Below are 14988 nucleotides of genomic sequence, written 5' to 3'. Positions count from 1 at the left end.
GTAGCGGATGTTCCCCAGTGAAGAATGGCCGACAACAGAGAAAATATCCTGTGGGACAGAAACGAACTGCTTGTGTCACCACAGAAACCGGTCTCGGTTCAACACAGAAACCTGGCTCGTTTCAACACAGAAACCTGGCTCGTTTCAAACACAGAACCCTGGCTCGTTACAGAAACCTGGCTCGAGCTTTTGGACAAAAAGCGATCCTGGTAATTTACTTGTGACTATGATTCCTTTGCCTGTGTTTGTATTTCAGTGTATTTGTCGTGTGTGCGTACGAGCAGTGAGATTTAGTGTGTGTGTGTGTGTGTGTATACTCACTGTTTGCGCGTGGCAGGCAGGAATCCCACCATCTCCATGGCCAGCTGCAGTCTCTCAAAGTCATGCTTCAGGTCCTCCCCTTCCACTGTGAAGCAGTCCTGCATGGGCCAATGACAGGAGACCAGGTGTTATCAGTGTCCATATGGCACCCATTTTGGCTTTACCACATAATGGCCTACCACATGGTAGCCATTTTGGCTCAAACAACACTGCAACTGTAGCACAAAATCAGTGCGACTGCCAAACAGTAAGTCAGCCCAGTGTGCTCAGCAGAGCGGATACAGTAGGTGCTGTACTAGCCAGTACTGTGCCATCACCAACACTACATACTGTACCCTAACATAAGAGAAAATGTCCACCCAAGAAGTGAAGATGACTTTTAGTGACAGGCTTCTCCTAAGACATATCAGTAGCATGACACAGAGACAAGCTGAGTGACTTATAAGAGCATGTCATAAGGAAGTTCGGTCTCACGGACCTGGAGACAGAGATGCATTTCTGGTCAGATTTTTAAGGGGCTGGTGAACGACAGCATATGCATGTTCTGCTCATGCAGTGGAAAATTCAGCTGGCTTTTTCTGCTAAACTTTCCGGGGAAATTTGGCATGCTGGCAAAGGCAATAAGGGGAGTAGCAATTTATGACCGCATTTACAGGGTCTGCAGGGGAAAGTCCCTTTACAGGGTCTGCAGGGGAAAGTGCCTTTACAGGGCCTGCAGGGGAAAGTGCCTTTACAGGGCCTGCAGGGGAAAGTGCCTTTACAGGGTCTGCAGGGGAAAGTGCCTTTACAGGGTCTGCAGGGGAAAGTGCCTTTACAGGGTCTGCAGGGGAAAGTGCCTTTACAGGGTCTGCAGGGGAAAGTGCCTTTACAGGGTCTGCAGGGGAAAGTGCCTTTACAGGGTCTGCAGGGGAAAGTGCCTTTACAGGCTCTGCAGGGGAAAGGCTGTGGAGAGAAAACAATATGGAAGAGGAGCGTTTTGTATACCTCATTGTACCTGGATACCCAAGAGGCTTCTAATGAGGCACACACACACACACACACACACACCTGTGGTGTGTAGCACTGCAGGCAGCATGTTCTCTTTAACAGGTTTAATTCACCTGGCTTCAGTCCCAGAGTTACATCAAATAGGGCAACCAACTCCATGATTACATGCAAAGGACAGTAATGACAATCTAGCGATAGTGCAATGCTAGCAACAAGTTCCGCTAGCATGCTAGCAAAAAAAATGTAAATGGTATCCACAAGCATGCAATTTGCATGCTGACTGCAGGAAAGTCCCACCAGAGCGGTTACCAGAGACTTTAACGTTAATTTCTCTACCATAAACCGCCTCAAACGTTGTTTTAGAGAATTTGTATGGCCAATCAGCCCCACAACCACAGACCACGTGTAAGTGTTTTGCTGACGCCAACGCTGTGAACAGAGTGCCCCATTTTGGCGGTGGGGTTATGGTATGGGCAGGCATGAGCTACGGACAACAAACACAATTGCATATTTTCGATTGCAATTTGAAAAGACAGATACCTTGACGAGATCCTGAGGCCCATTGTCGTGTGTACAACAGCGTGTTCCAAGTCCCGCCAATATCCAGCAACTTCGCACGGCCATTGAAGAGGATTGGGACAACATTCCACAGGCCACAACCAAAGCCTGATCAACTCTATGTGAAGGAGTTGTGTCACGCTGCATGAGGCAAATGGTGGTCACACCAGATACTGACTGGTTTCTGGTCCACGCCACTAACTTTAAGGCATCTGTGACCAACAGATGCATATCTGTATTCCCAGTCATGTGAAATCCATAGATTAGGGCCTAATGAAATTATTTAAATTGACCGATTTCCTTATATTAACTGTAACTCAGTCAAATCTTTGAAATTGTTGCATGTTGCGTTTACATTTAGTTCAGTATAGATAAAGAGCCTCATTGCCAAAATCCCCAAATATCCCTTTAAGGCAGGGGTAGGCAGTTCCAGTCCTCGGGGGCCTGATTGGCTGCACAGTTTTTGCCCCAGTCCCAGCTAACACACCTGACTCCAATAATCACCTAATCACGATCTTCAGTTTAGAATGAGATTTGATTGACCAGCGGTGTTTGTTAGGGATGGAGAAAAGAGCGACACCAATCAGGCCCTGGAGGACTGGAGTTGACCACCCCTGCTTTAAGGTCATAGTGAAATGAGAAAGATAAGCAGCAACTGAAATGATTACATGAGATGGTGCCGATCCTTCCCTGTCATCAGGGCTTGAGTTATAGTGGGATCTACTGTACACAACAGATGGTCTTTTTGGACTCATCATGGAACATACAGTTAGAGTACGTTGAGGTGTGAAAACATCTGAATAACTTTGGCTTTGAGGTGACCCTTGGTGGATGAGAGTGTGAATCAGATGGTATGACTGCTTACAACACCAGGAGGGCAGAATGTGTGGATAGAGATCAGCTGGTAAGGAAATGGCAACCTCTCCAGAGGAATACAAACACACCACACAGCTGTTGCTCACACACACACACACACACACACACACACACACACACACACACACACACACACACACACACACACACTACAGGGGGAAATGAAAGGTATATTTCCAGATTGGCAAGTCTGTTTTACAGACACTTCATGCATTGCATAGCTCACACTCCTCTAGAATTCCACAATGTCAGCGAAGGGTAGAAAAACAACGAACGACAGCGTCTTTGATACACAGTATATTACAGTGCTAATACAATAGAACTATCATTAGACAATGATCATAATGTACTACTATGTATATAGAGCCGTAATATTCCAATACTGCAAGAGTGCCAATTCTTTCAGTGGTATCTTGTACATGATTTGACTTCCCTTTCTTTAATGACAAGACAGTAGATAATAATTCCGTGTTCAACATTTCCAGAGCCATTTTCCTGGAACAAAGTAGTAGCCTTGCCTGTCCCCTTGTTGCAGATGTGCAGCACATCAACACAAAACCACAAACACATATCTGGAGACATTGGGGAAAATGTCTTGGCATGTACTGTGATCGATGAGATGATTGATGAAGCACTACACTGATTCAAGGCTATTGAATATGCATATGGTGAGCATGCCATTCACAGACAACCATCACTACATCAATCAGCACACCCCAACTCAGACATCTGTAGCCAGGCTGTATCAGCACACCCCAACCCAGACACCTGTAGCCAGGCTGTATCAGCACACCCCAACCCAGACACCTGTAGCCAGGCTGTATTGGTCATCGCCTGCTCAGGATGACTATTTATCCATTTATGCTAACATGAGAGGCTTGTTGGCTCAAAATGGAAACTTGTTGACATAGCCCCACAGAAGGTGACCTTGATCCTCCCTTGTGGTTGAGAGTCTCAGTGTGTGTGTGTCTGGTTGAGAGTCAGTGACTGTCTGTGCCCAGGTAGCAGGCCACACAGATGGACACGATCATTTGAATAGAGCTCCCCTCCATGTTCCACTGCCTTCTGATTAGGGTCAAAAGTTCACAAGTCATCAATCCTATGGTGGTCAAGAGCAGGAAAGCTCTGAACAATCGACTGTCCATGTGAGCTTGCTGCCTGGATGCACGACACACACACACACAGAATAGGAGGCTGCTGAGGGGAGTACAGGCTCAATGTCTGGAATAAATGGAAACCAGGTGGTTGATGTGTTCGATAACATTCCATTTACTCCATTCCAGCCATTACCATGAGTCCGTCCTCCCTAATTAAGGTGCCACAGGCCGCCTGTGACACACACAAACACACTGGAGGGGGGGGGGCACGGGTCAGCTACTGTGAGGCTATGTCAACAAGTACCGGGGCAAACAGGGGAATGTTTGGACGGCTGCTTATCGCCATGCTCTCATTCAATCTGCCCAAAGTGTTTGTTGGCAGATTCTGACCAGGATACTCCAGGTTCCCTGTATTAATATTAACACTGGTTCATGGCTGAGTGAGTGGTGACCCAGGGTACTGGTGTGTGTGTGGTGAGGTAGGCATACTGTACTAGTAGCGTCCTCGCTAAGGTGGGTACTAGAGGTCGACCGAATATGATTTTTCAACGCTGATACCGATTATTGGAGGACCAAAAAAGCCGATACCGATTAATCGGACAATTGTTTTTTAAATATATTTTTTACATTTATTTGTAATAATGACAATTACAACAATACTGAATGAACACTTATTTTAAACTTAATAAAATTAATTTAGCCTCAAATAAATAATGAAACATGTTCAATTTGGTTTAAATAATGCAAAAACCAAGTGTTGGAGAAGAAAGTAAAAGTGCAATATGTGCTATGTTAGAAAGCTAACGTTTCAGTTCCTTGCTCAGAACATATGAAACCTGGTGGTTCCTTTTAACATGAGTCTTCAATATTCCCAGGTAAGAAGTTTTAGGTTGTAGTTATTATAGGACTATTTCCCTCTATACCATTTGTATTTCATTAACCTTTGACTATTGGATGTTCTTATAGGCACTTTAGTATTGTCCGTGTAACAGTATAGCTTCCGTCCCTCTCCTCGCTCCTCCCTGGGCTCGAACCAGCAACAGCCACCATCGAAGCAGCGTTACCCATGCAGGGCAAGGGGAACAACCACCCCAAGGCTCAGAGCGAGTGACGTTTGAAACGCTATTAGCGCGTGCTAACTACCTAGTCATTTCCCTTCGGTTACACCAGCCTCATCTCGGGAGTTGATAGGCTTGAAGTCATAAACAGAACAATGCTTGGCGCACAACGAAGAGCTGCAAAATGCCCGAAAGTGCGGTTTGAATTAATGTTTACGCGCCTGCTTCTGCATACCACCGCTCAGTCAGATACTTAGATGCTTGTATGCTCAGTCAGATTATATGCAACGCAGGACACGCTAGATAATATCTAGTAATATCATCAACCATGTCTAGTTAACTTGTGATTAAGATTGATTGTTTTTTACAAGATACGTTTAATGCTAGCTAGCAACTTACCTTGGCTTACTGCATTCGCGTAACAGGCAGTCTCCTTGTGGAGTGCAACGAGAGAGAGGCAGGTCGTTATTGCGTTGGACTAGTTAACTGTAAGGTTGCAAGATTGGATCCCCCTAGCTGACATGGTGAACATTAACCCACCGTTCCTAGGCCATCATTGAAAATAAGAATGTGTTCTTAACTGACTTGCCTAGTTAAATAAAGGTATAAAATAAAAAAATAAAATACAGATTTCCGATTGTTATGAAAACTTAAAATCGGCCTTAATTAATCGTTCGACCTCTAGTGAGTACAGTAGGCAATGATAAGGGGTTTCTAACTCCTGGTACAGGAGATACTGACTGTCCAGCCCAGCACTAAGACACCTGTTTTAAATCATGAACTAATCATGGTCTTCCGTCTTGCTGAGTCAGGTGTGTTAGAGCTGGTCTAGAACGAAAGCCTGCATATCTCTCCAGGACTGAGGTTGGAGGCCCCTGGTTTACATACTATCCTTCCATCTGGTCAATGACCAAATAAGCCAACCACAAGATCTTTCCATCTATTCAATCAATCTAGTCAACGACCAAATAAGCCAATCAGAATATGTTTCCATCTAATCAATCAAGTCAACGACCAAATAATCCAAACAAGACGATGTTTCCATCTAGTCAACGACCAAATAAGCCAAACTAGACGATGTTTCCATCTAATCAATCTAGTCAACAACCAAATAAGCCAATCAGAATATGTTTCCATCTAATCAATCAAGTCAACGACCAAATAAGCCAAACAAGACGATGTTTCCATCTAGTCAACGACCAAATAAGCCAACCAGAAGATCAGAACAGAGATCGAAGGAACAGAGACTGGGACAGGCAACACACAACTGAGGAAGTGGACACACCCCAAACCAGGAAGAACAACAACAAAAGGGAAAAGCAAGGAGAAAGGCGTGTGGTACTGCACAGAATGTGACAGGGCCACTCGCACTTGTGAGGACAATGTAGTTGTGAGGGAGAAGCCAGTGATTATTAGTTTTGATAATCAAAACTCCTACAGGTGATTGGTGAACACTCAACACAGTCTCGCCCAGAGAGATGTATACTGACCGCTTCGCTCTCATAGTAATTCTCCCAGTGCAGTCTCAGGACTTTCTTTGTCATCTGGAGAGGGTTAAAAAGGTAGAGTAGATGGGGTTAGGGTTAGGCAGCGCAGCATTCCATACACACACACTCTACACATGGGACTGGAAGGGACATGCAGTTAGTAGAGGGAATGGAGTCATATTTAGACGTCGAGTTGGGGCCCATCCTACACACACACACACACACACACACACACACACACACACACACTCTCAATACACACAAACACACACTCAATGCCCACACACACACTCTCAATGCACACAAACACACACTCTCTCAATGCACACAAACACACAGACAGAAGCACGGGACATAGAACACATGGTGAGAAACCGATGGGGATGAAATATGTTTTCATTCTGACACCATACATACAGTATGCTAAGCTAATAGAACCACTGACATTAGCCATAGGATTATTCTAATGTGTGGTGACTGCATTATGACGAATAAGGGCAAAACATATGGAGAGAGATGCTATAGCTATGAGAAGAAATGGCTCAGTTTGAAAATGGCTTATTTGGCCTGTAAACAGACTGTCTGAACCCCTTAGAATGTGAAGTTGTGAAATACTGTAAGCTGTTCTGAGTGACTGGGTTACAATATACACTTTGGAAAAGAGCGAGGGAGAGAAAAAGAGAGTGACCACACACCAGAGAAATGGAAGGAATTCACACCCTTCTCAGAATGGGCGTCAGGTTGTCAGAGTGGGGGGGGGGGGGGGGGGGCTGGATCTCTATGTTATGATATGAACATCTCTGGAGCTGGCAGAGGTGCAACAAGTTTTGAACAACATCAACATTACACACTTTGCACCCCGCTTGTAATGGGTTTGTATATCAGCTTGTAATGTGTGTGTGTGTATATATATATATATAATCTGCATATGTATCAGCTTGTCATGGGTTTGTCAGCTTGGCATGACAGAGGGGTAGACAGCCAGTCAGCTTTTCCTTCTTCATGTTTATAAGTGTGTGTGTTCTTTTGTGATTGGTTAGACTGGGTTGGATCCCCTTGGGATTAGAGGAGTGGGGATAACAGAGATGGCAGAGTGTTGTGAGAGCATATTGACAGTCATAGGGAGGTGTGTGACAGACACGGAGAGTGACCTTGTCGTGCTGCAGGTCCCCCCCCCCCCCACACACACACAAAAAGACATCCACATGTAGATATGCAAACCCACATGTACATAGACTCCACAGACCAACAAACATCCACGCGCCAAAAGCCAGCAGATTAACTGAGCCACAAGGCAGTGTCATGGTAATGAGAGGGCCCAGTGCCTTGTCTCTCTCTCTGGTGGGCTGAGGGATGAGGCTCTGTTAAAGCCTCTGTGTGTGAGAGAGACTATAGGAGCTGCTGAAAGGCACCAACAATGTAATGTTTCCTCTGCTTCCTGTTTGCGGAGAGAGAGAGTAAGAGGGAGAGAAATAGGTCTGGTCGACATCCACTGTGGGCCTCTGGGAACAGGCGTGATTCACACAGACGACACACACACACAAAACCCAGAAACAACTAGTCAGTCAGAAAGACAATATACACAAACCTTTTGGTACAGACACAGAGACAAACCCCAGAGACAACCATGTGTCATGCACAGACAGACAGACAGACTCAGTCAGATACATCTCGTCCAATCAGCAGTGCGTGAGAAGGGGCTACACTTGGCTACAGTGTTGAAGTCCTACTGGATCTCTCACCTGGTTGAGGTAATGATATTCTTCAGGCTTTTTGAGGTGAAAGGTGCTCCTCTCCTCCTCACTTGCTCCTGCCAGCAGGTAGTAAAACACATGGTAGTTCCTGAAAGACAAGCAGGTCAGGAAACATTAACACCACTTTACATTGTTTTTTACTAACAAACAAACATGGGATTGTCCAATAGGAACAAAGTTGTCTCATTGAGTGTGAGTGTGTGTGTGTATGGACGTGTTTAACTATTCTTGTGGGGACCACAAGTCCCTGCAAGAATAGTAAACAAACAAAAATTTGGGGACATTTTGCTAGGTCAAATGCTATTTCTAGGGGGTTTAGGGTTAAGGTTAGAATTAGTGTTCGGAGCTAGGGTTAGGGTTTGGTTAGAATTAGTGTTCGGAGCTAGGGTTAGGGTTAAGTGTTAAGGAAAATAGGATTTTGAATGGGGCTGAATTGTGTGTCCCCACAAGGTTAACTGTACAAGACTGAGTGTGAAGCGTAGCGGTCAGAGGGCAGAACCGTGCTGTAGTGGGAGCCTGGAGTCAGAAATCTATCTCAATAAGAGCCCCCCCCCCGACCCACAGGGGGCCCATTTTAGCCCCCCCTCCCCCCTCCCCAGAGTGGAGTGAGGCTAACCTTCGCAACACCATCCATTCTGCACAGCACATTAGTGTCAACCCCACTTAGGGCTGCTGAGAAATACTTCACACAGCCTGAGCTTGGCTGAGTAATACACCATCATCTAAACTGATTCTGTTGAACACTTGTTGATGTCAAACTGTACTTGATACTTGGCGTTAACTTCCTTTAGGACACAATCATAAACTGTGTAGGACCACAGCATTACAGTGGAAAAGTCCATATTTGTTAAGAGTTTTCAGGATATGGTGAATTGTGAGACAGCTACTTTGCTCCCGAGTGACACAGCGGTCTTAGGCACTGCATCTTAGTGCAAGAGGTGTCACTACAGTTCCTGGTTTGATTCCAGGCTGTATCACATCCAGCCATGATTGGGAGTCCCAAGGGGGGGGCGCACAATTGGCCCAGCGTCATCCGGGTTTGGGTTGGGCTGGGGTAGGCCGTCATTGTAAATAAGAATTTGTTCTGAACTGACTTGACTAGTTAAATAAAGGTAAATAATAAAACAGTATTGGAACATGAACTGCAGGAGGCTCCAGTCCAGGTCCACACTTGTGTCAGGACCAATTTGGCACCACATTTCTGTCACTGACCCTGCTGTGACCAACAAACTCACACCTACTGTAGGAAAAGGACTTTCTAGCACGAATGGACAATTGGATTCCTCGACAAAAGTGTCAACGTCTAAACGCATTGGTGGCAGCAGTGGGATCCAATCATGATTGAGTTCACCCTCTGTTTTGAGAGTGTGTGTGTGTGTGTGTGTGGTTCTAGAGACACTCAATTTCATGTGGAGCAATCATTCCCACATCATTCTATATAAAAGGGATGGAGTTGTTATTCACATGGAGTTGAAGTTCTCTCAGCAGAGACAAACCTCAGTGGAAGGATTTCTGGACTAGTTTGTGAGAGCTGCTCAATTCTGGATTCTAGCTTATCAAATTGTCTCTATAGACACCGCGAATTCAGAGATCTTCACTTTTTTAACACTGGTGAAAATAAATGATTCTCCAACTAGTCATTCATTGTGTATTTGTTTACCCAATGTGGTTTACTGTGTAAGTGTTCCTAAACCACAACATGTACTCAGTCTACGAAACAATTAGGGAAATGATCCACGTCTGATTCTATTTGAATACAACGCTATGTCCTTGTTCTGCAGTAATATGATACTACAGTCCAGTAGTGTATGATGATGATTGTGTGTGTGGCAGTAGGATGATTAAGTGTGAATGCTTACCGTTCATTGTGTTCCTGGTAGACCAGTCTTGATTTCTCCAGAAGGTACTTCTCCACATAGGCTCTGGAACAAACAGCACAGACCTGGCGTCAGTCACAACATTGGGGGGGGGTCCCGGACCAAATTGATCAGATATTGGCATTGGACAATGCACTCTGAGCTGCCACCAAATTCACTATGGAGGCTATGTAAAACTATAACAAGGATGAGTATAGATGTAGGACTGAGAGACTATAGACTGGTAGGACTATAGATGTGTCAGCAGGGGACATAGAATAGACAGGGACACCTAGTCAGTTGCGCAACTGAATGTATTCAACCGAAATTTGTCTTCCTCATTTATTTGATTAATCAACGTCCACGTCCTTGGTGCCTGAATATAGAGGAGGAACCAGGGGACAGTCAGTCAACTAGGATGTAGGAGCTGCAGGTAAAACAAGGTCAACAATGACTTGAAATGTAATATCTGAATGGGTCTTTCTCACCCTCGGACAGTGCCACTCTCCTGGTAATTCACTTGGATGAACTTGCCAAAGCGACTCGAGTTGTTGTTGTGGGCAGTTTTTGCATTCCCAAATGCCTGCAGAGAGAGAAGAGAAAGGGGATGAGAACAAATCCATGCAGGTGACACAAGGTTATATGTCCATGTTGGAAAAGACTGGTGGGCGTGGGCATGTTTGTGGGTCAACCAATCTGGGATAACAACCACCATGAGCCAACCTCAAGACATTTCTTTGATCAAGTACACCTCAGAGCCATATTTCATTCAGTCTAATAACATGGAATAGATCTTTATTTATGCATTATACAGGAAATGTATAATTTTGCTCACACAGGAGCCTCACCACACCACCCACACCACCCACACACATATATACACACACACACACAAAACAGGCTGGGAGCAGCACAGAAACCAACATGTCCTCAGAATGCTCCAAAGCTCTTCAGTTTAAAGTCAGACAAATGGCCCAAAAATGATGGAGCCGCAGCAAGAAGCCCTGATGGGGGAAAAGTGTCCATTGGGTAATGTAATGCATGTGGGCCTGCTGGAACATGTTTAGTGGTGTGCTTTAATAAGAGTCCAGTAATTCCCCTCTGGCTCTGTTTGTGTTGTACAGCTGCCTGGAGGGGAAGTCCTTATTCACCCTTCAGAAACCCTGCAGTTATTTGTAGCCTCCGCCGCAAGTAAACAAATTCCTCCACGAATCACTTTTTGAGCTGCACTTTGTGCATCTGGAATGGGGAGAAAACAACCGGGCCGCCCGGTCCACTCCCTTAGCCTAGCATCATGACCGCCGTTCACTTCAGCTCGGTGCTTGCTAACACGCGGTCTATTAAAACGGGTCGATAGCGTGCTAACGCAAGGCGGAGGAACGCCAGGACGGTTTGAGCCGCCACAGACTGATGGGCAGAGAGTCCGAGTAAATAGGCCGGAGACCGCGGGAGCACACCTTCCTGCTCTTATTCACACTTCACTGGAGGACGCAACACTGGAGACCGTGGGAGCACACCTTCCTGCTCTTATTCACACTTCACTGGAGGACGCAACACTGGAGACCGCGGGAGCACACCTTCCTGCTCTTATTCACACTTCACTGGAGGACGCAACACTGGAGACCGCGGAAGCACACCTTCCTGCTCTTATTCACACTTCACTGGAGGACGTAACACTGGAGACAGCGGGAGCACACCTTCCTGCTCTTATTCACACTTCACTGGAGGACGCTACACTGGCGGCAGAACCCAGGACACTTGGCTGCTTTGCTGCTGGGCCACACGAACACGTCTGGGTCGCAGCGGGCATCAGTGACCTCACAGCTCAATTTGTGACTTGCCCACCAGACAAACTGTCCACAGTCAGACAGAGGAAAAGTTAACACACCATGTCCCCATATTGAGCATATTGAGGTGAAACTGCATTAGAGTGCCAGGTCAATACTATTGGAGTACTGGATAGGAGTTGATGATGTGGAAACCAGTAAGGGTGAGATGTTGAAAGGCTAGATGATAGGCTGTGAATGAGATATGCTCCATGGAGAATTAACGTAGCAGGTTAGGAGAATTAGGTTAGGAAAAGGGTTAGGGCTAACTAAATTGAAAAATATATATATATATTTTTTTTTTAACTTTAACTTGACAAAAGCTGTACCCCTTCTAGCCATGACCTAGCTAACCTGACCCATCCAAAAAGTACAGGTCAGACGAGACAGCCAACCAGCCACCAGTATCCCTACTTCACTTCCTGCTCTATCGAGGAAGAAGTGCATCTTGGAACCCACGCATGAATCGAACACATTATTCAAGGTGAAGGAAGCAAACTAGGGTCTAACAGCAGACCGTGGAACATTCCAGGTATTCTTCGATGCTCAAAATTCCACGTTAAACATGAAACTGGAGTGGGAACCATTAAAAACTCTAAATGATTTACTTGGGTGTACCGTGTGTACATCCACCTGGTCTGTGTAAAAGCATCCCTAGTTAGAGCGGACACATTTACGGCCGACAACATATGTATGGTTCCGCAGGCTTGGCTAGCTCCATATCTGCCACAGTAAATCTTCCTGGGTAATATTGGGATGAGCAGGACCATGGCTCACATCCAGCATGCAACAAGAAACACTTGGTCCTGGTCCTTTAAGAAGCAGCTGGAGAAGTGATCAAAGGAGCGAACTTACAATTCCATTGGTTCACAGGTAGAAGTCTATGACAACTACAACAGGGGCGTGGTCAGAAACAAAAACAGCACTGCCAAACTGCATTATATCAGAGCAGAAATATGCATTTCATAGCTTTTTTCGATAGGAAACATGAGGGATTGTTTAGCTTCAGTGGAGTGGAGCCAGAGTAGAGAGCGTGCAGGAAGGGTGGGCTGGGATAGCTCCCGAGGGGCCCTTGGCTTGTGCTGCTGTGCTATAAAGGTTATTATAAACTGTGTGGTTCGAACCTTGAAAGCTGATTGGCTGACAGCCGTGGTATATCAGACTGTATACCACGGGTATGACACAATTAAATTCTTACTGCTCTAATTACATTGGTAACCAGTTTATAATAGCAATAAGGCACCTTGGGGATATGTGGTATATGGCGAATATACCACGGCTAAGGGCTGTATCCAGCCACTCCTCATTGCGTCGTGCATAAGAACATCCCTTAGCCGTGGTATATTCTCCATATACCACAGTCCCTCGGGCCTTATTGCTTACGTGTCCTGCCACTGATACGCGACCCCTGACTACAGCACCTGCTGTGTGATATCATGGACTACAACTGGGCATGGGATCAGAGAGTGAGAACAGAGACAGCTATAGCACTGTTCTTGATGTAATCCGTCTCCAGATGCACAGATCTACTTTCCATAGAATACATTAGAAAAGCTGTGGTTATGAGTAACCTAGTACCGAGCTAAAGTGACATTCATCAATACACTTGAGGCAGGGTTCATTAAAAAGGCAACATGCTGATAAGTGCAAGGGCACCGTAAAGAAGTTGAAGAGCACATGGACAGATTAGCCACACTGAGTCACATTGACTTCATGATGGATCCTCTTCCTTTTCAACAGCAGGGTAAATAATTACAGTTGCAGTCAGATCTTACACATTTGCAACATTCTGCAGGAATTCCATTAGTGCCTCCCATCTGTGGTGGATAATAAGATCTTTGTATGTCGGGGACACTACAATGTGGGCACTGGGTCATGCAGCGATGAGCGGAGACACAGACCGTAATCATATAGGATGAGTTAATTAGTGACTCCTGCTGAAGGAGAGAGAAGAACAGAGCCGTTGTGTATGTGTGAATTTTTAAAAGCGGCATTCGGGTCACATTGGGCCCTCAGAGAAGAGAACAAAAGAGAGGCTGAGTTGACAGACAGTGGAGCGACTGCTCTGATGGGTTGCAGCTATAAGATCATTTTCCACGCTGGGTTGTAAATGGGAGTTTCCTGGTCCCATGTGATGCTGATAAGTGAACACAGCAACAACATCCCCATACATGGACTATGCATAGTTGATGTGCATTTTCAGGCCCAATACTGCTTCAAGTGATGTAGGCTCATACCTAACATATGGCTGTCTTGTATAGGGCAGGTCACCAAGTGGTACAGTAAAATCAGTCTGATGATTAACACTACTTACTGTACTTCACAACATGTTGCTCACGTCCATTTTCTCCATGTCTCGTCTTTGGCTGCGTTTACACTAATTGGTCACTAATTGTTCTTTTGACCACTCACATCAGATCTTTTCACATCACATCTTTTTCAGAGCTGATCTGATTGGTCAATAATTATTGGAGAAAAAAAACAGAATTGGTCTACCTGTGTAAATTGGGCTGCCATCAGAATTGTGCTGCCATTGAGTCTGTAGACATGCAAGGTCTCACTTCTGCTCACTGACTCACACAGCTTCCCTGAACACATCCTATCATTATCCACGACTCACCTAATGCAATCTGAGGGTTCAACAACTTTCACAATGAGATCAAACAGTCAATGATGACTAGACACAGCTTGTATCACAATTATGCCACAGTGTGTGTGTGTGTGTGTGTGTGTGTGTGTGTGTGTGTTGGCAGATCCAGTTTTATGCAACAGTGTGTGTGTGTATGTGTTGGCAGATCCAGTTTTATGCAACAGTGTGTGTGTGTGTGTGTTGGCAGATCCAGTTTTATGCAACAGTGTGTGTGTGTATGTGTTGGCAGATCCAGTTTTATGCAACAGTGTGTGTGTGTATGTGTTGGCAGATCCAGTTTTATGCAACAGTGTGTGTGTGTGTGTGTGTTGGCAGATCCAGTTTTATGCAACAGTGTGTATGTGTGTGTGTTGGCAGATCCAGTTTTATGCAACAGTGTGTATGTGTGTTGGCAGATCCAGTTTTATGCAACAGTGTGTATGTGTGTGTTGGCAGATCCAGTTTTATGCAACAGTGTGTGTGTGTGTGTGTTGGCAGATCCAGTTTTATGCAACAGTGTGTGTGTGTGTGTGTTGGCA

General features: G+C 45.3%; 1 protein-coding gene across 1 annotated transcript in view; it reads right to left on the bottom strand.

Moving 5' to 3' along the window:
• Window positions 1-23: 23 nt before the first annotated feature.
• LOC109881492 (unconventional myosin-IXAa-like) overlaps window positions 24-14988 on the bottom strand; it is a gene marked incomplete at its 3' end in the record, with an annotated part of 63071 nt that continues 48106 nt past the window's right edge. The window contains exons 2-7 of the mRNA XM_031817934.1: window positions 10483-10577; window positions 9998-10060; window positions 8127-8226; window positions 6388-6441; window positions 322-419; window positions 24-48 (exon numbers count right to left, since the gene is read on the bottom strand). Of these exons, the coding sequence (XP_031673794.1) occupies window positions 24-48; window positions 322-419; window positions 6388-6441; window positions 8127-8226; window positions 9998-10060; window positions 10483-10577 (435 nt within the window). The remainder of the gene's footprint in view (window positions 49-321; window positions 420-6387; window positions 6442-8126; window positions 8227-9997; window positions 10061-10482; window positions 10578-14988) is intronic.

The sequence above is a fragment of the Oncorhynchus kisutch genome, unplaced genomic scaffold (assembly GCF_002021735.2).
Source record: "Oncorhynchus kisutch isolate 150728-3 unplaced genomic scaffold, Okis_V2 scaffold1206, whole genome shotgun sequence".
Lineage (NCBI taxonomy): Eukaryota > Metazoa > Chordata > Actinopteri > Salmoniformes > Salmonidae > Oncorhynchus > Oncorhynchus kisutch.
The sequence above is the reverse complement of the archived record's forward strand: the minus strand, read 5'-3'. Positions and strand labels throughout refer to the sequence as shown.